General features: G+C 36.7%; 1 protein-coding gene across 1 annotated transcript in view; it reads right to left on the reverse strand.

Annotated features, from left to right (window-relative positions):
- LOC100980340 (protoheme IX farnesyltransferase, mitochondrial) overlaps positions 1-27,763 on the reverse strand; it is a 139,123-nt gene that overhangs the window by 98,277 nt on the left and 13,083 nt on the right. The window contains exon 4 of the mRNA XM_024926171.4: positions 8,095-8,219. Within this exon, the coding sequence (XP_024781939.2) occupies positions 8,095-8,219 (125 nt within the window). The remainder of the gene's footprint in view (positions 1-8,094; positions 8,220-27,763) is intronic.

Below are 27,763 nucleotides of genomic sequence, written 5' to 3' on the forward strand. Positions count from 1 at the left end.
GCAGAAAATCAATGTCTGCTGAACCCAAGACATCACCACATATCCAAATATGAAGAATTCATAAACAAGTATATACATACTTGACATAAATATATACATATATTCATAACATACATATATTAAAGTTTGCCAGTATAACCCAAGTCTTAGTACTCTGAGAAAAATAAACATGTTTCCTTCTCATTAAGACCCTGCTTCTCAGATCTGAAATTCTACTTATGTTTTGTGCCTTTCTTGTAATTTTCTCCAAAATAAAGTCTCTGAGAACATCAATGGTTCTCCTTAAAGCTAAGTTATAAATTCATTCACCATTTATTTCATCTTCCAAAAGAGTTCTTTTTTTTCTGAAATCCCAGGAATCTAGACTCAACCAAGACTGGAGATAACTGCAAGATATTCAGACTCTGAACATGTGAAAGATGTGGGCCAAAACCTGACCAAACTTTTATGTTAATAACAATAATAATAGCTAACATTAATGGAACACTTAGTTTGACTAAGACATAAGTGCTCTAGATCCACTCGATGTCATTAGAGGTAGATACATCACCACATCCACTATGTTAACTCCACCTCTACTACACCGTGGCAAGGATGTCAGCAGTTAACCTGGTAGCAGGAAGACTCATATTAATAAAGAATAGCCTGATTCCAAGGTAGTGACTGGAATAAGACATCTCATTTGAGAGGAAATAGTAGTGAACTGGGTCCACAGGTTCTGCTCCCAATTTGACCACTTTCAAACACGTGTGATCAATGGTACCATTAAGCTTCATTTTCTTCTTCTACAATACTGGAATAATGCCACCTCACAGAGTCATCATTAAGAAGCGAATAATGACCAGTGGCATGTAAATTATTGAAAAACTATTTACAAATATACGTTCGAATTATCATAATTTCTGCATTTGTTGGCAAAACCTCACCTGGAGTTATTTTGGTTATAAACATCAATGCCAAATTCACTCCACTGAGATGGATCATTCTGGAAAGGGGAATCAAATGTAATTTAGAAATTATTTGAGGTTATTTAAATTCAGGAAAAGAGACTCTGCATTCAAAATGCATTTTCTTTCTGTCATTGTTCAGTAATGCTCATCATTTTCCTTATATATAAAAACCATATTTAGTTAGAGACTCTTTCCCACATGGTATTCAAGAACTCTCTAGGCAAACCTGATCTAGTGCAGTAGCTAATTTGAATCATCTGAATAAGCCACGAGTTATGAACTTCAGAGACCACTGAATGAATGCAAGTTGCCCAGCAGCTAAAACATCAAAGTCAAACAAATCACAACATTCAGAAGAAAAATATATTTTTCATATTGATTTTTTCTTATATGTATGATGTTCAATAAATCACATCACTGGTATTCACTAACATAAGTCTTATTCTCCTAGAATACAACATCAAATTTAATAACCACTTTTGTTCAACACAGAAGATGAAAGTCAGTTTCTATTGCTCTAGGCAGACTGTATAGTCAAAACACAAGAAACATCAGAGAAAAGGAAAATGGAGAAAAATGCATTAGATATTAATCTCATATTCACTGGGAAAACAAAAAAATCTTTACCTGTTTTTCCTTTCACAGTTTAAAAAGATGTAAATTTTCTTTTGCCCTACCTACTCTATAATTCAGAGCTCTTTATCCAAAGCCCTTCTTTTTTACCTTATTTCAGCCATGAATGTCTCTCAAATATTGTCAGTATTAAACAAAAAACATGTCTCTTCTTGACCCTATTTTATTCACACCTCTTGATCTTTCATATGCTTTCACAAAAATTATTCAACATTCACAGATACACTAGATCCCAAAGATAACATACCCTTGTCACACTTACCTTTCTAATTATAACCTGGTTCTCAGATCTGAAACTCTACTTATGTTTTGTGCCTTTCTTCTAATTTTCTCCAAAGTAAAGTCGCTGAGAACATCAATGGTTTTCCTTAAAGCTAAGACTAAGTTATGAATTCATTCACCATTTATTTGATCTTTCAAAAGAACTATCTTTTTTTTGAAACCTGATGAACCTAGACTCAAACAAATGATCTAACGTATGTACAATGCTTAGAACATTATTTGGCATATAGCACAAGTGTTTGCTGCAATTAGTGTTATCATGAACACTTATTGCTACTTTCTCCCCTCCCTCATACATATTCCTTCAAAGTTGTACTCTACTGTCTTGCTCTATATGCTTGTGGGCAGAGGTGATGGATGTACAAAATATGTTAGTCATAATCATTGGTTTCCAGAAGTTAAGAGTTCTCTAGGAAAGAGATATAAATGAATAACTATACAGCAATACTACAAGTGGCTACTAACCATAGTCAGAAAGTGATACACTGGAAGTATTATCATATGAAAGAAAAAAGAACACTGAGTTTTTCCACATAGCAGAACTATGACCAACAGATTGAAGTTATAAGGAGGCTGACTTTGGCTCAGGATGAGGAAGAGCATTCTACTCATCAAGACTGTCCAATTATAGAGCCAGTGGCCTTGGGAATCAGTGACAACCATAGTAATGAGGAGACAATCTGCTAGGAATACTGTAAAAACTAAGGAGATCAGTCATCAAGATTCTAGAACAATTTGCTAATAGCAGAGTAATAATGGATGTGAAATGTTTTCTAAGGTCGTGTGTGGTGTGTGTGTGTGTGTGTAAAACAGTACAATTAGGCTGACAGTAGAGCAAGATGTAGCTACAAAGAGGGTGAAAGCTGAGGCCAGCCAGGTGACCTTGGCTGTGGTCAGGAAATCTCTACTTGTCTCATGGGAACACTTGTGGAAAAAAAAGAAAGAAAAAAAAAAAGAACCAAAGAGGAGATTTGTTTTGATACAAAGATATTTTTACATCTCATTTACAGTGAAAGATTGAAGGCATAGGTGGGCTATGAATAGCAAGACCATACAATTACTTGTCCAAACTAGGACACTTGAAAGTAAAAGAGGCATTCTTAGTAATTACGCCATGAACACAGGCATAAAGAAGTACATATGGTCACCCTAGCTATCCGCGAGTAATTAAACAAAAAGAAATGTGGGCCAGGGTTTGCCTGAGACAGAAATTATAGCCAGGATCTTGGGCAAAGATCTCAGAAAAAAAAAATGAAAGTAGAAATTATTAAACCAGTGGTTCCTAATTGGGAGTGATTTGGGGCCCCAGGGACCATTTGGCGATGTCTGAAGACACTTTTCAGCTGTCACAAGTGGGGGTGGGGGAGTGCCATCAGTGTCCAGTGGGTAGAAGTAGGGGTGCTGGGATGCACTCTGCAACACACAGGACAGCCCACACAACAGTCATCTTGTCCAAACTGCTAGTAGTGCTAAGATGAGAAATTATTAAAATTTCTGTATTACATTTGTATTAAAATAAAAAGACCTCACTGTAAAAACATGAAACATCTGCACTGTAAAACATTAAAGACAAAAACTGAAGAAAATATTTGCACCTTATAAGTCAATGCAAACTATATACAGCAATAGCCCTTAGACAAAGGCAAGCAGCCCAACAGCAAAACAGGCAAACTCACCAGCAAACAACTGACCAAAAAGCCCCTAAATGGCCAATAAGCACTAAAAAGTAAACACGCTTCCACCTCGTAAGTCATCAAAACAACTTGAATTAAAAGAACATTTCTGATGTTACCTATAAACCCAGCCAAGATTTTCCAATTCACGGCATTAATGATGAGCACTTTAACACACTGACAAACCGAAGCGTAAGTTGATTTCAAACAAACAAAAGACTGGGAAGACATTTAGTTTTACTTGAAGTAGTTTTTCTTAATTTTAACTTTTTATTTTGAAAACTTCATAATCTCTTGACCACATATTTTTAGAAAACTATCGAAATAAATAAGGATATATGCAAAGATTTAGCTAAAAGAATTTCAGCTCAGCATTGTTTACATGGACAAAAACTAGAAATCCCTAAAATGTCGAATAAGGAGAAACTGATTAAACAAATCAAAGTATATCCATATACAACTCTTAAAATCATGCTATGCTGGCTGGGTGCAGTGGCTGACACCTGTAATCCCAGCATTTTGGGAGGCCGAGGCGGGTGGATTACTTGAGGTCAGGAGTTCAAGACCAGTCTAGCCAACATGGTGAAACCATGTCTCAACTAAAAATACAAAAATTAGGTGAGCACAGTGGCGGGGGCCTATAATCCCAGCTACTTGGGAGGCTGCGGCAGGAGAATTGCTTGAACCCAGGAGGTGGAGGAGGTTGCAGTGAGCCAAGATTGCGCCACTGCATGCCAGCCTGAGTGACAAGAGCGAAACCCTACCTCAAAAAAAACAAAAACAAAAAAACATGCTATACCAAATACTGACATGGCGAGATGTCCATGACATACTATTTTATGAAAAAATATACCCAAACTATATATATGTATGATATATATGTGAAGATATCCATGTTAAATATGTTTTATATATGTTATATATATGAAGATATGTGTGTATGTGAAGACGTCTATAATAATATAAATCAAAATGTTAACAAATGGATCTATTTGGGTGGTGAGATATAGGCACGACAAAAGTAAGATATTTGTTTGTTTCCAGCTGTATCTCTAACACAGAACAATGTCTGGCATAAAGGAAAAGTAAAATAAAATTTGTTATTGTTATTTTTGCTTATCTATATTTTCTCACTGATATGCAATGAAAACATTATTTGCATGATACATGTTTTAAATGTTGGCTTCTAAAAGAATAATTCAATAGCAAAACAAAATGTTTTACACATAGAAATAGAAGGAATACCACCTACTTTAAGGATTATAAGCCTTAAAGAATAATTTATGTAAATATGCTCTGCAAATTCTACAGCACTGTATAAATGTAGAAAATTAATTATTTTGTTAAGATCATTTATTCTGAAGTTAAAGCAGTTTCATGTGTGCTTTAACTGGCAGCCATCCTCCCAGCAATTTCATTTCCAATAATTTGTCCTTTAAAAACAATTAGAGATCTGTGCAGTGTTACTTATAGAAGCAAAAAGCTGCAACAATGGAAAACTGGTTGAGAAAGTTGAGGCGTATCCATAAAATGGAATATCATCTCACCATTAAAATGTATCTTGTAGAAATGTATTTACTGACATACACACTGACTGACATAACCACTCTAAAAAATCATGTATATCTAATCTAGGTAAAATAATCCCAATTATAGCTTATTATAACACTATTATGTCAAATCCTCAAAATAATGTTATAGTTTTTTGATAATTCTTATCTTTTTAAATTTGTTAATTCAGCTATTCAGTTTGTCACTTGTTTCTCAAGACTTGATCAGTTAAACCATCCACAATATTTTATCTTTCAGTTGCAAAATTCAAAACATTTTATGGATTTTTCCATCCTTTGAAGGCATATGTGCTTTAAAGCCACACTACGGTTTCGAATGAAGCATGTGTACATATTACAAAATACGTACGTAATTTACTTTAACATTTTAATGTTAGTGGTTTCTTATACAAATCTCTTTATGCACTAGTCACTTCTTCATAATTTAGAAGCTGAATTTCATTTTCTCTCCTTAAAACAAAAGTAAAAACAGCTTTCCAAAGCTTTATTTTTTCTACTTTCACAGAGATCACAGAAATAGAGTACAAAGAATACTGAAAACTAAATGAATAACTGCTAAAAGAAAATATTAATAAATACAAAATATAAATAAAATTTGAATCTTTTCATAAATACGAACAGAAGGAAAGTTTTCCTCCCATAGAATTCTATTAGAAGTGAAGAACTTTTATACAGACCAACCACATATATGTATTTTTAATTTGAACACTAGCTCTCTAAAAAAAGTATAGTAAACTCTTCCTTTTTGCTAAGGAGTATTTCTTTACTTATATGCTGCCCAAAAACTCTGTTGAACCCTTATTGCCCAGTGCTCTTTGTTCTGCTTACACTATTTAAAAACACTAATAAAAATGATTTTGCATTCCTTTATTTTAAATGTATAAGATTGCCTAACACTGGAACTAAAATATCTCTAACATTATTGGGAAATATTATAATTTGGGAAGCTGACTGATACCATAATGATAACACTAGGATTCTACTATACTGGGAATTGTTGAGATTTTTGAAGTGTTGTGATGCTTCCAAACAAAATCACAGCCTGAGACAAGTGGAAGGAAGCAATATGAGGGGTACAAAAAGATGGAGAAATTCACTTGTACCACAAGCACTGATGAAGAACTCACATCACTCAGGACACTGCAGAGGGCTGTGTGGGATGAGTGACACATGGAGGAACATGACACGGAGTTCCAACGGAAGATCAGGAGTGCTGTGTAAGTGGGATGCGGAGCAGGGCTGGAAAACCAGCCTAAGGAGGAAAGAGGCAGACACTGCACTTTTTCAGGACCAGAAAGAATCCCAACACGCATTCTGTGGCTTTCCCCCGTATTTTTAAAATTTACAGAATCCAACTCGCTCCCTATAGCAAAAATACTTCTACAGACTAAAAATCAAGCAGCCACCTAAACACATCCTTTTAAAATTTCCAAAACCTTGGCTTATGTTCAATTTCTGTCTAAATGTAAATCATTCAATTTTTATTCCTCCAAATACTTTCTTGATCCAACTGAGAGGTTTTTTCATGATAAATTCTTGAGCTACCTATTTTTGAAAAGAAAAGGGGTGGGATGAGAGGGGAGGAGGAGCAGCTCCAACTCAAACAACTCTTATTTTTTATAATATTTAGGAGCTTCTGAACCATTTGATGCTTTTTAGTTATTTTTTCTCTGAATGTCCATATTTTATTTTAAACATTTTCTTTGAATCTACATAATTTAAATCCTTGAGATAATTAGTATCTCAAGGATAAATGTGGCTTTTCAATTTACGAAAAGGAGGCTGAAAACTAGAATGTGCTCCTGGCTTAACCTCGGGTCCCAGATGTATAACCAAATAGAGGTAATAACTTTTAAAAACAAAAAATAGACCCAAATGGACAAATAAATCAATTTGGCTTATATCGCTTTTTATTCGCATTTTCATTAAAAATATGTTCATGGTGGAATCATGTTTATTCTCTTTACCAGAAAACATGGGAAGGTAGCAAAAGGAAGAAACTACTTGGAAGAGATGGTGTCCTGCTTTATAGAAAGGGATGATCTTTTTGGTAAAGTGGTAGCACTATTTGAACCTCACTATAAGATTGTTTTGACATCCAAAATAACAACAACAACAAAAAAACTTATTTGAAATAGATTGATCCTTCTCCAAATAGCTGACAATATATTGTAGAACCATAATGACTATAGGCATTATCACATTAAATTCACATATTTTGCAGACTAGCAACTTATATGTCCACTCAGCCAAGCTGTTTTCCTGCTGGTAACTTGAATTCCTGTTTTAAAACTGTGCCAACTCCTCTTGGGTGTTCTGGTAATGAAAACGATTTTCCTTAAGTTTTGGCCAAAATTTTTCACTATAATATCTTATGAAAAAGCCACAACGTTAAGGCAGACCACAATGACCAGATGGGAAAAAAAATTATTTGGGAGAATTAGTTTGATGTTTAAAATAATAGGGGGGGATGTATTAAAAATAATATGCTAATTTTGGGGTATAACCTTATTCCATATACCAAGTTAACTGGGTACTAAATTATTGATTTTTAAAAAATAGCTGAATATGCATAGTTAAAATATATTCTGTTCTTTATAGCAGTGGTTTAAAATGCAAAGAAATCAAACCAAGAAAGAGTAGTGCACAATGACAAGCTCAGGGAAATGTATCTGAAATGGATAAACAAAGATACCACTAAGAGTAGAAAGTTATGACAGCTCAAAAACATGTTTTAACCCAAGGAATCCTAGTCATTTGAAGCATCTACTCTACTGCTCTCTCACCTGAACATATCTGAAAACCATTCACCTCAAAAGAAAAGACAAATTGGTTATGAAACCCACAGGCTCCTACAGGATATATAGTGTTACAAATGCTTCTCCATCAATATATATGAGTTTGGAAGGTATTTAAAAATATGACAATACAGCCATCTAGGAAAAAGTGACAATACCATAATTTAGGTGAAAGTGAGAAACTGACCTGATTGATGGAGTTGGCAGCACAGGATGCGAGGCCTGTCCCAACAGAAGTAAGCAGGAAACAGGGCCAGTCAAAAGGGCCCGGAGCCAATGCAAATCCAGCTGCAGTGGTACTTACAACTAGAGCTGCGATACAGAAACAGAGCAGACACACTGTTACCAACAAGAGTCCCAACTGTAAAGGCCAAAACGACAAAAAACAAGCCATCCTTCATATAAACTAATTGATTATATTAATAACACAAAGTACAGGCTGATCTTTGGCTTAAAAAAGATCCACATTTTTCTGATTATAAAAACTACATGTACTAATTATATAAAAATGTTAATTTTCTTTTAATTCCATACTCAAGAGAAAAAAAATAAGGTCAGTCTTCCAGATTCAATCATTCACTTATTCATTCAACAGACATTTACTAAATACCAAATTTGTAATCAGTACGCACTGCCAGGGATAAAGATGTATATGGTCTTATTCTTGCTCTTGACTAATTTGAAAGGGAGATGGCAGATATACCTTAATAACTAACACAAGATAGCAAATAACAAGGGTCCCAATTCTGTGACAAACTGCAGACAAGCCTAGGAGTGGTCTTGCCTATAAGAGATGATGGTCCCAGCGGTCAGAGAATGCGTAGTGGGAGATGATAATCCTACAAGCCACCAACAGGAACCAAGGGAAGAGGCGAAGTACAGAATCAAAGCCAGACATTTCAAGCTTCCACCAAGGCTGCTCCTTTTCGGTAGGCCCTGGCGCTTCTTTCCTGGGGTTTACAGAAGCTGACAGGGCCAGAAAGTGTCCAAGAGTGGTGCTGATATGGAGCTGTAGAAATCCGCTGGAAAAAGGATCACCATTGGTGGGCAAATCTGGGAAAGCTTCAAGAAGATGACATTTAAGTTGGATTTTCTAGAGGGGATGAAGAGAAAGGAAGAGAATGGTGGGGTGAGCAACATTACAGGTACATGGATAATTCCAAGAACAGGCACAAGGGAAGGGAAGACCAATGTCAAGAATCCAAAGTATGCATGATACCACCATCTACCTAGATTCTTCAATCAAAAACCTAGGAAGCATATTTGATTATCTCCTTTGTCACTCGCTATATCCCGTTCATTACAAAGTAGTGTCTGTTCTATCTCTACAGTATGTTTCAAACCCATCACACTGCCAGCATTTAGTCCAGCCGTTCTTAACCAGGGGTAGTTTTGCCCCCCAGGGGACATTTAGCATTGTCTGGAAACACTTTTGATTGGAGGGGAAGGTGCTACTTGTCTTCTAGTGGATAAAGGCTGAGGATGCTTCTTAACATCTTATGGTGCATAGGACACCCCCCAACAACAAATAATTTTCTAGCCTAAAATGCCAAGTGCTGAGCTTGAGAAACCCTAACATAGTCCAAGCAATTGCCATAAGAGCTTTACCCCCTAACTGGTCTCCTTGCTTCCATCTTGCTTCTCTTCAGAGTGATGTTTTTAAAATGAAAACAGATCAAATCACATCGCTGCTTTGAACATTGAAAATTCTTTGATGCTATACCTGATATAAAATGTAAACTCTTTCTCTGCCAGTAAGTGCATCTCACACCTCTCTTTAGCTCAATCACTATTATCCATTCATGAGACTTCTTCTATTCTTTGAGCATTCCAAGCTCTTTCTTGTCCCTGGGTTCTTGTACTTTTGTTTCATTTGCCTCTTTCCACAGCTGGCTCCTTCTCATCCTTCAGATCCCATGGGAAATACTACTTGTTAAGGGGAACCTTCCTGATGACCTCATCTAATGTAAGTCTCCCCAGTTACTCCCTCGCTCACATCCTCCTTTTATTTCCTTCATGACACTTACTACACTCTGACTCCTCACTGGAATATAAGCTCCATGAAGGTAGGACCCCTGTCTGTGTAGTTCACTGCTGTATTTGGGGGGGCTATCACTGAGCTAGGCATAGAGCAGTATTTACTGGAAAAACAGGAGGAAAGGTGGCAAATGTCAGACGGCAGAATAGCAAGCTGAGGAGTTTGTAGTTTGGTTGGTTGGCAGTGGAGAGTCACTGAAAGTCTAATGCAAGAAGGCAATCTATAAGTGGAACTATCTGTGCACTGTGACTTAAGAGAGGCAGAGAGTTTTACAGAGAAACATTTTAAGAGGCCATGCCATTAATCATTGTGAATAAGGGTTGTAAAAATGGGATATTTTGATTAGAGAATTGTCAGGACCTGGTAACTGGGAGAGGTAGGAAGATAAAACAACAAAAAAGAATGAATGGAAAAGTGCACTTTATCATTTACCATGCACTTGGGTGACATGGAAAGGAATGATAACATTAATAGAAGTAAGGACATTAGGGAAAGAGGTGATGAAGCTAGCTGGCCTTAGGAACATGTGCTGTTTTGAGAAACCGTGGGAGATCCAGGTAGAAATATAAAGAACGCAGACGAAATATGAAACTAAAGCTCAGGAGGGAGACTTGAGAGACTGGAGAGGCATGAAGCTCTGGAGTTGCCTAGAGGCCATGCCTTAGCCTGAGGGAATGCATGAGATCAAGGGGCAGCATGCATGATGCAGAGAAGTATGTGAAAAAGTCAGACCTTTACAGATGGGGGGAAGGAAAAGAATGAAAGACACAAAGAATATTTGGGGACATGCATCAAGACAATAGGGTGGCATGGGTGTCCAGTAACCATGAGAGGGGCTACAGCAAGCAGAACAGGAAGGCACCACTATTGGCATCAGGAGGTACATGCTGGAGAAACTGGTAGTTCCTCCTAAGAATCATGAATTGGCTGGTATGTTCTTCAATCTAGTCTTATCAGCAACTTACAATAATCCTTTATATTGTACCATATGAACAAGCCCCTTCCCTAATATCTAGATGGGTCACGGATTTCTTGATATTGCTAAATCAAATGAATACTATGGCTGGGTTCGATGGTAGTTTGTAAGGTGCCTTAAGTATAACTATCTCAACTCAAAGTACCTAGAGCACAAGTATTTTGGCAAGGGGTCCTTCCTTTAACTCAGTTGTTCCCAAATACGGTGTGCATCTGAATCTCCTGGGGGAAGATTTACCTCCAGAAACGAGAGACATGCACAGATATAAGTAGAGAGCAAGGTTCAGGAATGAGGGTGCAGGTTTGGATAAAGATTACAGGAAGATGAGCAGATTAGGAGCTGAAGGCAAACGAGAGGCTAATCAGAAGTCATGAAGACACACACATTCAGGAGAAAGGTAGCATGGCTGAGGTGGGGAGTCTAGGCCAGAAAGCATGTGTTGTCCCCTCTCACATCTCCTCTGCTTAGGGGTACAGCCTGTTCTGGCCCATATATGCTACTACAAGTCATAACACAACAAGTACGCACAAGGTACCTAACAGCAGCAAAGAATCACATGGAGCAGAGGGCAGCAATCAAAGGTAGAATACTCAATTTCAAAGTAAACATTCTGGAAAAAGTTTTAGCTATCTAATTCTGTTAACAACTTATGCCCAAAGGAAAATGCCATGGTGATTACTGACTCTGAAAACAGTAGTCGCAGGTACATTTTACCCTTATGCCAATGGGGAACGAACAGTCTCTCCTGTCATAGGCCATTTAGTTTTACCTGCACACATTTAAAGACCATCAAGAAAGGCACTATTTTTAAAGCAAACAACAAAGCTCCATTTAGAATACTCAAATAGCACCCATCTTTGAGGAAGCTTTTTCGTTCTTTGTAGATATCACACCATAAATTGCAAAACCTCCTGGACAGGCCAGTGTTAAAGAACAAGAGTCATTTTTTTTGCAAGACTCAAGAGCTCTCCAGACTGGTTAGGCGACTCTTCACATATTGCGTCAGTGACAACCAGGACTAGAAGAAAAATCCTTAACATCCAGGCTGCCTCTCATTTGTATCAGAATTCTACCATGCAGAAGAAAGGCTGATGGTATCAATGGGAGAATTTGAGGGAAAAGGAGACTGCAGAGGTTTCTCTCTTAAAATCAAACTAAGTAAACTGCTTCTCTCCATAGAGTAAATCAGCCAAAATAATCTGACTATATTTTAAGGCCTTGAACACAAACGTAGAGTTGTTTACTACTCATAAACAGCTGTAATAGTTAAAAGAAAATCTACTATAACATTCTCGATAAACAGTTAGTAAAATCTAGAGTCACAAAAATAGAAGACTTCTGTATCCATGGGTTCCACATCTGTGGATTCAATCAACCTTGGATCAAAAATATGTGGAAAGAAAATAGTTACGTCTGTAATGAGTATGTACAGCCTTTTTTTTTCCTGTCATTATTCTGTAAACAATACAGTATGACAATTATTTACATAGCATTTACATTGCATTAGGTGTCATAAGTAAACTAGAGATGGGATACTAGAGCCAATCCCCCAGGGATACTCCAAGGGACGATGTATTATACTTTAGGTATCTCTAAATATCCAGATCCACATTTTGTATTGTGCTTAACAAATTTTTTTAAGTCATTTACCATCACAGTGGACAAGAAAGCCCCATAATCACTGAACTGTCAATAATAGAAATGTTCTAAAAAGAAAGTTCATTTTGTTTAAAATTGAGAAGGGTATGTAGTTACATGACAGGAAAACTGTTAATCAGAGGAGGAAGTATCTTGTTATTCTTTTTATTCACCCCAGAGCTTGATGGGGTGATGAAGCACAGAGAAAGTACATCAAATGTTTGACTGAATCTACTGATAAATTGAGAAGAGACAAAAAGTGATTTATAAAAAGCTAACAAAGGGAAAAGAACGGTGTTTTATAGTAAGACATAATAATGATGAAATTTACAAAATGGAAATACTACCTAATTTTAAAATGTACAAATTGTAAATGGTAATACATGTAAAAATAATAACAACTATTACTAGAGAGAAGGAAATTTGAATTTTGTAACACATTTCTAAAAAAAACCCAAAAGCTAACAAAGAATGTATTTATACTTATTCCATCAAAGCAATTAATTTGAAAAAGGCAGTGAGGACTGATAAATTGTACGAGTAAAATTGACCAAAGCGATTTTCTCATACAACACTGCCATAACTGTAATTAAACTTTCCATTGATTTCCTGGGGTTCATTACATGGAATCATTTTGTAACAGCAAAATCTCATTAAAAGTGAATGCAATCTATTCCCTCATTAATAATACCTGAAATTATATTTTATTTGGTAATCTCATATTCTGCCCTTTCACAAATAAACATAAAATCAATGTTGCCAATGAAGCATGACCCATCTAATATGGGCCCAGAGGCACTGCACTGCAGGCCCAGGAATGACTCTGGGAGCCCATGGGAGAGTAATATTCCCAAACCAACAGAGCTTGACTCATCCCCACTCCTGGGTGGAAAGCCAGGTAGAGAACCTCAAGCTTCTCCATGAAAAGAGATCCAGTAGCAGCCCTCACTAAAGATGGTCCTGACTACTAGGTCCAATCTGGTGTCCAGGATTCATTTGCTCCAGATGTTCTCTTATCTGCCTCTGCCTTCTCCAGGAATAAGTTCCCACTATGTTTCCCAAAATTTAAAAAACAAAACAAAACAAAACAAAAGAAATTTTTTTGCCAGATGCCATGGCACATGCCAGTAATCCCAACACTTTGGGAGGCTGAGGTGGGAGGATCCGTTGAAGTCAGGAGTTCAAGACCAGCCTGGACAACAAAGTGAGACCCTGTTCTACAAAAACTAAATTAGCCCAGCTCAGTGGCATGTGCCTTTTAGTCATAGCTACTTGAGAGACTGAGGTGGGAGGATGACTTGAGCCTGGGAGTTCAAGGCTGCAGTGAGCTATGATGCTGCCACTGCACTCCAGCCTGGGCAACAGAGCAAGGCCAGCTCAAAAAAAAAAAGAAAAAACGAAAAAAAAAAACCACACCTACATTTAAAAATTTTGAAACAATCACAATGAGATATGCCCTGGGCTATGGTCTGAAAGTTGGTCCCCTCAGAAATTCATGTTGAAACTTAATCCCCAATGTGGCAGTACTGAGAAGTTGGGCCTATAAGAGGTGATTGGGTCATGGGGGCCCAGCCCTCATGAATGGATTAATGTATTAATGGGTTAAGAGACTATCATAGGAGTGGGACTGGTGGCTTTACAAGAAGAAGAAGAGAGACCTGGGCTAGCACACTCAACCTTCTCACCATGCCATGCCTTGTGCTGCCTGGGACTCTACAGAGTCCTCACTGTCAAGAAGACCCTCACCAGAGGCGGCCCTGGACCTTGGACTTCTCAGACTCCATAACTGTAAGAAATAAATGCCTTTTCTTTATAAATTACCTAGTTCCATAAGCAACAGAAAACAGACTAAAACATCCTTGACTGGGCGAGAAGAAAGCAAACCTCCACAATGAGAACTGCTTATGAGGGCCATGTACTTACAAGGGCAAAGCAAGCACTACAGGCTGCTTCCAGGAGCTAAGAGCAAGCCATGCTGGCAGCTAGAAGGAATACAGGGACTTCAGTCCTAGAGTTGCAAAGAAATGAATTCTACCAACAACCAGTGAGCCCGGAAGAAGACCCTAAGCCCCAGATGAGAACAGTCTCAACCAACACCTTGAATTCAGCCTGGTTAGACCCTGAGCAGGGTGTCTAGACACATCATGCCTGGACTTCTACCTGTTGAAACAGTGAAACAATAACTTTGTGTTGCTTTAAGCTGCTAAATTTGTGGTAATGTGCTTCACTGCAATAGAAAATTAATATGTACTGTAATGAGGGTAACATTTAAAAAGGACTAGTCTACCAGCAACACAGAGGACTGATTGGAGTGGAGGAAAATTTACTCAGGGAACCACTTAAAGGTTACTGCAGGGCGCTAGGTGGGAGGCGATGAGGGCCTGGGTAGGATGGCAACAGTGCAAACAGAGTTCGCTGTAAGTATTTTGAAGGTGGTGACAAAGGGCTTCATTACTTTTAAGCAGCTACTACAAAGGAGCTAAACATAATTCAGTACTTCAAATAATCAAATCCAAAAAGGTCAAAGAGGATTTAGGGTCAACTAGTCTAATTTCTCTCCTAATGTAAATCCTTTCTCCAACATCTCAGTGTATAGTCTCTCCAAATCTGGTGACAGGAAATTATTTCTCCTTGGGCAACCCCTTCTGCTACAGAAGAGCTCTAGCTGTTCGACAGTTCCTTCTCCAATTAAGTCAGAATCAACTTCCGTGAAATACTTACTTAAGATGCAATTTCTGTGTTCTGGAGCAGCAGTGAATTAACTTTTTTTTTTCTTAGCACAACCCTTCAATTATGCAAATCCAACTATTCCTACAGTTTCTGTCCCTCCAAGCTAAATGTCGCTAGTAACCAACTATACTTGACTTCCAGGCTCCTGTCCGTGCCAAGGGCACCTTCTACAGACACAACAGTTTCTGACTATATCAAATGCACTGAGCACAGTGTCTGGTAAATAATAAGGGCTTAATAAGCAGTGCTCTTGGAAATTATTTAAATGTGGTTCATAAAATTATAGGTGAAATATTTCTCTGGCCACTGCACTTGGACTTTACATTTCAAAGCAGTGCTAAAAGAATTTAGAGAAACAACAAAACACTTCACACCACACTCTGTATGCTTCTGCACTATAATCTAAGTTATCTGTCTCCTCCAGGGGAGTGAACAGATAGCAACCCTTTAATAAATGTAGACTAAAAATAATAATGATAAAAACAAAACTTACATTTGCATTGCAAAGCACTTCAGTGTGCCAAAATGCTTTTACATTTATTAAAATCTCAAAAATACTGCATTTCAAAGAAAGGTGTGGATACCGCAGGGACATGGTAAGAAAACAGGAGAACTTTCACTTATGTTTAATTTTTTAACCCTTTCTTCTTAAACCCACATTTTGCATATCTTAAAATGAATATATCAGTGTAAGAATACATGAATTTTATTTATATGTAACTATCCATTTATATATATTTATATATAATAGCATAAATATTATAAATATACGTAAGTACACTTAAAGTTCTTTTTACTGATAAAGTACAGGACTAATAAACTGGAGAAACTGGCTCTAAAATAAAAAGCAAAGCAAGCAATTGTAGGTACTAATGTCTGATTTTCTACATGGACAACCATGTGCAAATTACTGGTAGTAAAATCTACCAGGGTCTAATCAAGAGAATCATATGGTTTATGTCTAATATTTGGCTCTCTCTTTTTTTCAGAGGCAGGGTTTTGCTCTGTCACCCAGGCTGCAGTGCAGTGGCACAATCAGAGCTCACAGCAGCCTTCAACTCCTAGCCTCAAGTGATTCCTCCACCTCTGACTCTGCTTCCCAAAGCACTGGGATTACAGGCATGGGCCACCATGCCCAGCCAGAATATTCTTTAGTAAGTACTACAAAGACTCATTTTCAGAAAAAGAAAATTCCACTAACTGAAGGAATGAAGCACATACAAACACACAATCACCTAGCTGATCACAAAATCACAAACCAGGCAAGACAGGCTTTAACACTGTATCTCTGGCATAGGATCCATGATAACGCTTCTTCCTCTACAGATTTTAAGGGGGAATTGGAAGGAGTCACAGAGGGAGTCCCATACTGGGGGTGGGCAGAAGCAGCCCTGCCATGCATGCTGTTACTTCTGCAACAGAAGGGGCTTTATCTGTCACCCATAAATGGAGGCTTTTACAGGACTTGCAGTACAAATTTAGCCAGGCCCCTAGTTCTAACCTCACAGTATACTTTGCAGGGCAGCAGAGAACCACTTGAAATGTTTTAGCTTTTCCAATATGCAAGAGGTTTTCTTGAAGAAGCAACTTTATCAAGAATTTTTTTTTTTTTTTTAAGTCTCACTACTTTGGGAGTATTGGTCTCTGAGCATAAGCATAATGACTGTACTCAATTTTCTAAAATCATCAACTAAAAATAACTGTAAAGATTACGTTAAAAAATGGGTCAGCTACATCTTCCTTTTCTTATTTCTCTGTGTCTTAATGACTCACTATTTTTTAGCACTGGCCACAAAAGAACTAAGAGAAAAAACAAAAGTCCAAAAAATCAAGTTGGATAACTATCAATTCTGATAAAAGATTTGGGAACAAGATTAAAGCCACTGGCTAAATGAAACTCTAAGATTTTCTATAGATTTCAAATTACCCTTGTAATCTATTATATCTCATTATCCTTGATAGCAGATACTATGCAACACTGTAATCCAAGTCCCATAAACTTGAGATATAATCTCTTTAAAGCTGTTTAATGTGGAAAGCTGACCAAGAGTAGGCAGTTAATGAATTTGTATGTGGTTTTATTTATGTGTGTGCCCAAGCAATGGAATTAAGCTTTTGTTAGCAGATCTCAAAGTTCAAAATTGTATAACTTAATTCAGAGGAAGGAGTTAAGCTTTTGTTAGTAGATTTCAAAGGTCAAAATTGTATAACTTAATTCAGAGGAAGGAGTTAAGTCTTTTTTGATTTTTAAATGAGAGTGTACTTTTTACTAAATAGCTGTACTTAATGATTTTCATCTCTTTTTTATTAGCACCTTAAGCTTCGAAGTTGAATTTCTAACTTATGTGAGTTTTTTAGGCTTCACAGCTTGGCAGCATTCTGTGAACCACATAATATAGTTGTCTTCTCAAGAGACATATCAGAGAAGGTGGTAATTCTCATGCTTATTGTTAAGTTCAGATGAAAAGTCAACTGATATGAGACGTGCTATTTTTTTCTCAGCCACATTAAAAGATATCAATCAGGGGCCTAACTGATTACAAACTATAACCACTTCTGGTTAAAAAATAAGACTTTTAATACAGGTTTTTAACACCACAGCCACAAAGGTAAGAATTTATTAGGGCTTCCTGTTTTCCTTTCTTATTTTTCATACAATTAATGATGAAAGTTAGACTGAAAGTCCTAGGACCAAATTAAATCTCATACCTTCAAATTTACTAAGCAATACTGATTCCAAAATGAAGCATTTAAGTATGGTCACCAAGGCAGTTCACCAGGAAGCATTTGGTTTACATTTACAATTAGCATTCAGAAAAAGGAAAATGAAGTATCTATCGGGTTTGATAAATATATAAATAAAAGCTGTTATATTAAGCTAATTTTGCAACACTGAGTGAGATCCTAAGCTTGTTCTTTCAATTATCGCTTTTCCTTGAACCAAAGAGCTTTTGTACCTTATCATCCTGTTTTAGTTTGTTCTTCTCAATAAAGAAACTCAATTTACTTCATATACTCAATAACCAAAAATTTATAACCTTTTTAATTAACTTTAAAAAATTCCATAAAACTGGTGCCTATAAACTGTTGAATAAAACTGAAACTTTTAAGAAGCAGAAACATGTAGTTTCAAAACTGAGTTTGGCAAAAAAATTGTTAGTTGGACAGTGTTCACAAAAATAAAGCTTTATCTCAGTTTCATATCAAAATTACAACTGTGGTTATCCAGAGAGCAGATATTGTACAAGATAAACACTTAAAGAATTAAGTCTCCATTTCAAGTATCGTTCCGACTTTGATGGTATTTAGCGTTTAGCTACCTGTGCTTATTTTGCAGAACACATATAACAAATCAGTAAAATGCTTTTACATTTATTTAAATCTCGAAAATACTGCAGAAGAATCAACTTCCTTAGAATGCCTACTTAGGATGCAATTTCTGTGCAATTACTCACTCATGATTTACATCTGGAACTAACTGCATACATACATATTAATGTATCATTGTTTTCTTTTCCTTTGGGAATTTTCATTTATTCCTATTAATTGGTTAGGCAAGAATGTTGGTTATGTTATTCTAAGCATTCAAAAGAGCTTTCTAGCAAGAATCTTTTAGAAATACTTTTGAGATGATCAACAACTAAAAGACTTCCCTTATTGGTGTTGCTGTTCCTTTAAGCAAAACTGAAAATCAATAGTTTGTCAAACCTAATAGCAATTCACTGATAACAGGACAAAGCAAAGTCTTTGCGGATCCCTCTGAGCTCCCACTGGTACAGTTTTCACAAATTTGATGAACTTTAAGAGAAACACAGTGGGGCCATCTCCAATCCTCCACAATTATCCTGAATACAAAATCGCGTAACAGACTAAAAACTTCAAGACACAATGACAGCAGTTGAAAGAGACACTGAAAAGCAGACCAAGTAACTATAAATGCACAGCTGCCTAACAGTTTAGACACAATGCTTTCTGTCATCACTAACCACTAAACTACTACAGTACAGTAAAATAATTATTTGTAATTAAAAGGCTAAGCTGTTCCAAATTCTACAAATGGTGGCAAGCTAGTTCGCTACACTTCTTTTCTCCATTGAGCTACTATTTTTTGAGCACCTATTATTTGCAAGGCACCGCACTGGGCAATGGAAATGTAATAGTCAACAAGACAGATGTGTTCCCGGCCCTCTTGGGGCTTTCACCGTGATAAAGACTCAGAAAAGCCAACAGGCATTAATTATTACACAAGGTAACAGTGATTCAGCAGGTGAGGAACTCTGAACATAGAAGGACCTCCAAACCCAGAAGACTTCCCAAAAGTGATGTCAAAGTTGAAGACTGAAGGATAAAAAGGAGTTAACCTGGCAAACACGTAAGATGGTGAGGTATACATGTTTGAGACAGAGAGAACAGAAAGCACAAAATCCACAGGCTGAGAGAATGCTCCAAATAGTCACTCTCCATCTACACATAAAATATCTCAGAGTAACTATGAACAAAAATGCATCTCTGCATCCTTGTAAAAGCTCACTGACATGCAGCATTCTTCTTTTCATTCTTAATTGTCAAGTTTACTATTCTTCCTTCTTATTTAATATATTTTTTAAAGCTACTAGTAAATTTAAAACTTTATATACATTTTGGAAAGGTTTTCCAAAATAAACAGTTGAGCAAAAACTTTCTTAGTATAAGAGACAATCTTGTAACATTCTTTTAAAATTCATTTATCTTAAGTGTTTCATTCCTTAATCTTAATAAATAAGATGCTACAATGCTTTGCTTTGAAGTAAAAACCAAGCCCTTCATAAAACCCAAAATGATTATTAAGCACCCAGGCAAGTCTGACCTGCAGGTTGAGAGGCAATCATTTGCTTCCCTCGAGTGATTCAGATAACATTCTCCCCACATAGTAGATAGAGGGAGATCTGCTTGGACTTGCAGAATCTAAGAGGACCCCAGGTGTCAGGCTGAAAGTGCCATCCACTGAAGGGGACAAGGGGGAGAACAGGCAGAGGAGAGAAGAAGCAAAAAAAGGTAAGAATTCAGATAGACTAGGTTAGCTGTAAGTTGCAGAGGTCTCCCTTAATGGGAAATAAACATATTCTTGTGAGTAATGGGAAGCAAGGCAGTGTGCTGACAGTAAAGAGCTAGGAGAGAGTGTTGAATCGGTTCTACAGATTAGAAGAGTGTGTCTCAAAGTATGCTATGGGGACCATTAAAATACACAATTCTAGACCCTATCCCAGACCCAGAGTGAAGGAATTTATGGAGGTGATGGCTACACATTTGCATTATAACAAGCATCTCAGAAGGCATATGAAGTTTGAGAACTCCTAGAAATAGTGAAGTTTTCTAGGTTGATGGTAGAATCTTGGATAAAGAAGAAAACTGAGCAAGAAGGCAAAGCCTTCAACAACTGTTGGAATGCAACAAGAAGTGAGAGAGAGGAAAGCTTACGGTGTTCTTCAACTTCTTCAACATTCACTAACAGCTTTGCCACCTGGTTTGCTTTCTGGTTTAGCTGAAGTTCCATCAACCACCTACACTTTTTCATGAAGATGTACACTTGGGCTAGCTCTGTTGGACAGTCCAGTACTGACTACGTATAACCCAACCCAAACCAGGAGTCTCCAAATGTGTATTTGATTATCAAGATGACAGGGAGAAACTGCTGCCAGATCAGTACACATCCACAACCACTAATGGAAAAGTAAATGCCAAGCTGGCAAGTCAGTCTTCATTTAAATATACTGCATTTAAAGCACACATATGTGGTGGTAGTCACAGAGCAGACTAAAGAGTGGTATTTTATTTTTCTTTGGAAAAACTGGGTAGAGAAGAGGCAGGCAGCTTCATGTCCTCCTCCAAGAAGGGGATGTACTGCATAATGAGAGAGCCCAGTGAGGGCTATCAGGACAGAGAAGTTGGCTACTGGCAGAGTTGACTAGGCTGAATTTAAGATATTTGGGCTTTTAAAATGATAGATGTAAGAATTATGCCATACTTTAAAACCTCCCTTGCAGCTGGAGGTAGCCACGTTGCACACTCCTGGCCAATGAGACACAATAAGTTCCTATCAAGAACTTTCCCTCCCAAATTAAGAGGCAAAGTCTTATAAGGAGGTTTCTGCCTTTCCACATTTCCTTCTCATTTCTTCTTTCTGCCCAGAATACAATATGATGATGACGGTATGGAAGTCATCTCATGGTCCTGAGGACAAAAACCACAAGCTAATGATAACAGACAAAGAAGGTACCAGGTATGTTGGCAACATCCTTAAGCACCATCTACAGACTCCTAACCTCAGAATCCTTGACACATGAAATTATAAACCCTTTACTTGTTTAAGTCATTGTTTTTCAAATTTTCACTTATGTGATGTTGAGCCAATTCTCAACTCAGTTTTTTTTCTTCTTTAAAGTTCTCAATATATTTTGAGAGTGATTATCATTCTTACAAAATTTATCTTTACCTTCCCCTGGCATCTACCATAGCATCTTATACTTACAATCAGTTCAATTAAAATCAAATTGAACTTAAGGCAATTAAATCCCATCTTAACAAATAAATCATAAGAAAACAGAGTAGCCTAGCTAAATTTTTTTTTTTCTGTCTAAATTGGAACTTTGGCTAAAGCATTTGTAGAGCCCCAGCCCCACAGAAACCAGCTGAAATGATGGAATAAAAATGAAAATTGAAGAAAAATCTGCAGCAGCAATAAATTAGGTAAAGACAGGATACTAAAAACCTCAAGAAGCGTTTGTTAAATATAGCACAGATGAGACTAAACTGAAGACAGTTACTGAGGACTGGGTCACTACATTCATTATTTAAATAGCAAAAAAATACACTACATAAATAGCTACTAATAAGGAATGGATAAATATGGGAAATAAATATGGGAAATCAAGGCTATTCTAACCATACTCATTATTCCTTCCTGGTAAGGAGCAAGGACAGAAGCCAGGGTGAGCCATGGCCAGATGAGCCCACTCCCCAGAAAGTCCCTTTGTCACCACAGTGCAGGAGAGCTTAGAGGCAGCTATATCACAGCTAGAGGGAACGAAAGGGGTAGAGGGTCGTGCCAAAATGAGAAAGCAGGGCCTCAACTTGACATAATTCTCACTGAGACAAGGCAGAACACTTTTCTGATGGCTTCACACAGTGTAGCAAGCCACCCATTGCCACCATACTTTGGCACACTGTGGTATTCTTCCAACTCAGCAGGCCACAGCACCAGAGAAGAGGCTGGACACAGACATACCATATGCAGAGAGGAGAAGCAGACGACACTAAAAACCAGATTTGGGAAACAGGACATTGGCCCTGTGGTTTCAGAGACATGGTTTTAAAAAAAAAAAAAAAAAACCTTTCGGAGAAAAAGTTCCCTCGTTTGTTGTGCCCTCCTTCCCTCCATCAGGCCACAGAACTGCTAAACCAGTAAATGCAAACTGATAGCCTTGGTTCCTCTTACTTAAAATGCGAGCGAACTCCAACAAGTGAAACTGTTAGGTGATGAATAAAAATCCAACCCTGCATCCGTTCAACCGATACATAATGAGCGCTTACTATGTGCCAGGCACTGCTGTAGGTATAGAAGACAGAACAGTGCAAACAGACAAAATGCCCCACCCCATGGAGCTTACATTCATTTGGGGTGTAACTACTGTCTGGATAGTGTTGTCTTCTTTCCGGAAAGGAGAAAGATACAGAGAGGTAAAATGAATCAATATGCGACTCATTAAGAAAGACTCTACGGTACAAAAGAAAAAAAAGTAGCATGGAAGAATAAGAGGCTGAATATATTTTGAAAAAGATGTACCACAGACCCACTAGACTATAAACTCCTCCTGAAGAGTAAGACCTATGAGAACAGAGACTGTGTCAGCCACCTGCACCTTATTCTGTCCACAACACTCAGAAGTGGATACTTGGAACATAATAGATGCTCAACAAACATCAGCTGAATGAACAGAAAAAGTAAATTTGTACATTCTAGAAAAAAGCTAACCCCATGAAACAAAGTAGGTTAAGGAAAGTAGTACAAGAAACAAAAACTGCCATAGCAGAATGTTAAAAGACATGAGATGTAATAAATAGATGGAACAAAATCAAGTCAGCACTCTACATAACACATTTCAGAAGACTCTTCAGAATGAAGTGGAAAATTATAATGAAGAAAGCTAGCAGAAAGAGTATCTCTATATATCTATACTATGGAATACTATCAATCTCTAAAAAAAGAAGGTAGATTTAATTGTATTGATGAGGAAGTATGAGGAAGATATACCAATTAGGGAAGAAAGCAAATAACTAAACAAAGAGGCAATTACCAGAAAATGAAATAATTAGCATAAACATGAAAAAGGAGATAAACTTAATCATTATTTGATGTATTCCTGAAAAACTCAAGAAATAATCAACTGAAAGGAAATGTTTAAATACTTCCAAAATCATTTATCAATACATGTACTGATCTATTTAAGTAAAACTATAAAACTCAAGAGGCGTAAAAGAAGACTTGTATAAATGAAGATGATGTAACAGTAAAGTTCTCAATTCATCCCTGAATAAACATTGAAATCCCAATTAAAACATTAGCAGAATTGAGGTATTTATTCCAGGCACAGAGCTTCACAAATTCTTTGTGAATAGAACATTCAAACACTGGTTAATGATTTATTAAAAACTGGCAATATCTCTATCTTATACCACTGACCAAACTACATTTCTTATCAATAGTAAATTTTATTATAAAATATAAAATCATAAAAATATAATATTAACAATGCAGATAAATACTGTATTTACAAAATCTTCATGTGGGAAAGTCTAAGCATGGTATAAAAACCAGAAACTCATAAGAAAATACCTTTGGTTACATAAAATTAACTTTTGCACATGAAAACAAAGATAAATGAAAACAAGACACAAACAACATAAGACATTTGCGACAGATATATATAATGAGATCAAATCTTGAATATATAAAGAATCCTTACAAACAATAAACAAAGACAAACACAGAAGAGAAGGCTGGGAGGCAAACATGCCATCAACAAAGCAATACAAATCACCACTCAGCGTATGACAAATATAAAACCTCATCAGAATTAAGTACAAAATTAAAAACTTAAGTGCTACTTTCACACATTGAATTGACAGAGTTATTCAGAAGAATACATTATCATCAAGCATTCATTGGTGAAGATATGGTGAGGTGGCTAGCATAAATTGGTGCAACTTTCCTTGAGGGGAATCTGTTAATGAAAACTGAAAGCTTTAAAACCATGCGTACCTGTTGCTCTAACAAGACCACTTCTATACATTTATCCTCAGAAAATCATTATAGATTTAGCTTATTTATTATAGTACTATGTATAATAAGGATAATAAAATAAAAAACACTTAAAACAGGAGAAATAAATAAATTATGGTATAACTACGCAATGGCATGCTATATACCCAACAAAAATAAAGGTATACTTCTATACAGCTAACTTTGAGAAAAAAATATGTAAAAGGATATATGTTAAATGATATTACAAATCTTTATTTTTAATAGCAAGAAGTAAGAGACTACTTAAATGTCCATTAACAAGGAAATGGTTCAATAAACTAAATATATCTATACTATGGAATACTATCAACCTTTAAAAAAAGAAGGTAGATTTAATTGTATTGATGAGGAAGTATGAGGAAGATATACCAATTAGGGAAGAAAGCAAATAACTAAACAAAACATGTAATATAACCCCATTTTTATAAAACAAAATAGAAACTATCTATGCACTAACCTTTCTTGAACATTTACTGAATATGGCAGTGAATCATTTGCTTACATTATTGCTTATAATCATCACAATAATCCTTTCAGGGAGGCTTATCCCCATTTTACAGACAAGTAAACCAAGGCTTAGAGACTTGAAAAAAAATATGCCTGTAACCACAAAGCCAATAAAATTGTAGACTAGGGATTCCAACCCAGCCAGTCTGACTCCAGAGGCTGTACTGCTAACATTAAAACACAGACTATGAACAGATAAAGGCTGAAAAACTGTATGCAAAAAGCCTGGTTATTGGCCGGGTGCAGTGACTCACGCCTGTAATCCCAGCACTTTGGGAGGCTGAGGCAGGTGGATCACCTGAGGTCAGGAGTTCAAGACCAGCCTGGCCAACATGGCGAAACCCCGTCTCTACTAAAAATACAAAAATTAGCTGGGCGTGGTGGCAGGCACCTATAATCCCAACTACTCAGAAGGCTGAGGCAAGAGAATGGCTTGAACCCGGGAGGTGGAGGTTGCAGTGAGCCGAGATCATGCCATTGCACTCCATACTGGGTGACAAGAGCGAAATTTTTCTCAAAAAAAATAAAAAGCCTGGTTATTGCACGGCCTGAAGGGACTTTCTGTATATTATGTGTTTGCGTTTTAAGAAAACATTACTTTTAAATTTTAAAAGTCACTAAAAACAGGGTAAACATGTTGATACACAAAAAGACATAAGCAGAATATTAATTTTTTTCAGTCACAGAAGGCATTTACACTACGATTGTATATTTCTTTATAAAGCAAAAATATATGAGATGCATAGAAAAAATTTCTGGAAGAGAATATATCAAAATATTCAAAATGGTTTTATTTTAAGATAGTGAAATTACAGGAGGATTTCAATCTTCTCTTTTTGCTTATCTGTATTTTCTATTTTTTCTAAAAATAAATACTTACTAGTCATATAATTAAAAATAATACTATAACATTTAGTAAATATATCATTATTAAGGCACTTATTTCAAAAAATAAAATAAAATTCAAGAAATCATAGTAATTCACTCAATTCATATTCAGTGAATGTTAAAACCCCCTTAATACAAATATTTAATAACTGAAGATTACAGTAAGTTGACTTCTTAAACTATATAAGCGATCTAAAATGAATGTGTATCCTCCATTTCTGCTTTTTTCTTTTAATAAAAAACAGCATTCTAGGCTCTAGGAGAAAAAAATTTATACATTGCTAGATCATGCTTCATATCAGTTCCATCAACAGCATAATCTATTGGTTCCAATAAATAATCTATTTCAGTGTTCTGGTCTCAAAAAACGTGTTGCAGCTTTTCAGCACAGATGTTACTCAGGAAAAAAGTTCTGCTTTTTACTGACCTATATTAAGTATAAACTCAGTTGAGTCACCAAAGCCTCTTATGATCCTAATCCAAATAAAATTTCTTTACCCCAGTGTGGTCCATGCAACAAACTCCAAAAACATATTGTAAATAGCTCAGTTGGCAACTCAAGGGAGACACATTATTCCTTTTTTATAATCTCAGTCTTACTTCCCTTCATTTAAAAAAAATAAAAATCTTTAAATGGCATTAGCACCAGCAAACATTTGGCTCATATCCTGGCCTAAATGCCAAGGCATCAGGCTGCTGCTACCCACTATCCCACAGATGAAATATAAGTATGAGCACTATCTGGCCCTTCACTTATTCCACAGTTAATTATCCTCCGTATATTACAGCTATAAACAAAAGGAGGGAAAGAAAGAAAGGCTAGTTCTAGGAAAGTGATCACTGACTCCCAGATATTTCTGCCTCGGCTATCATTAGCTATAAATGAATCGTGTGAGATGTTAAGAGTCCAAAAGAAATCAATTGACAGATATCAGGTATTTTCTTAAATAAAAAATCCTGCTGACTCCAAAACACATGTGACTTCAAGTAATAAACTAAATAGAGAGGTAAAAGGTCAGATAAGAGGGTAGGGGTCACCCAAAGGGTGCTGCTTCTTTAAATGGAATAAGCAGAAGGAAAGGACTTTAATTCAATTAGTTCATCCAGAAACCTGGGGCGTGGAATATATAAAATAATACAAGGGAAATTTACTGCCCTGGGACCTTTCCATCTGTGTGTGTAGGTGAGGCTGCTCCCCTTTTCTGTGGTGCATCCGTCTTGCTTTGCATGCCTCTCTTGTGTGGTCCAGATTTCGCCACTCGGCTTTTCCTGCTGCCAGTGGTAGTGACCGGCTCCGCTGGCTCTCACTAGGTAAGTTCTCTCCACATCCAGTCAGACCACTCGGTCTGGGACTAGTACTCGCTGCCTACCTAACACCTACTTCGCTTTCTCGAAGTGTGGTCTAGGACCACCTGCATCAGAATCATCTGGTGTCCTCATCAAACATGCAGATCTCTGAGTCCTGTCCCAGCCCTAGGGGATCTGAATCACTGGAAACAGTGGCCAGGAATCACTGTTTTAACAAGCACACCATGACGGCACATTACCATGCTGACATTTGGAAGCCAATGAGTTCATGTACACTATACATCACAGTATGCACTATTAATTAATTAATTAATTAATTTCTTGAGATTTCAGATACTATGTTTTAGATATCAAACCCTGCATCTGGAATGACAATTCAGATATATAACCATATAAGCTACATAAAGGGAGAAATAATACAACAATAGCCA

Source organism: Pan paniscus, chromosome 19 (assembly GCF_029289425.2).
Source record: "Pan paniscus chromosome 19, NHGRI_mPanPan1-v2.0_pri, whole genome shotgun sequence".
NCBI lineage: Eukaryota > Metazoa > Chordata > Mammalia > Primates > Hominidae > Pan > Pan paniscus.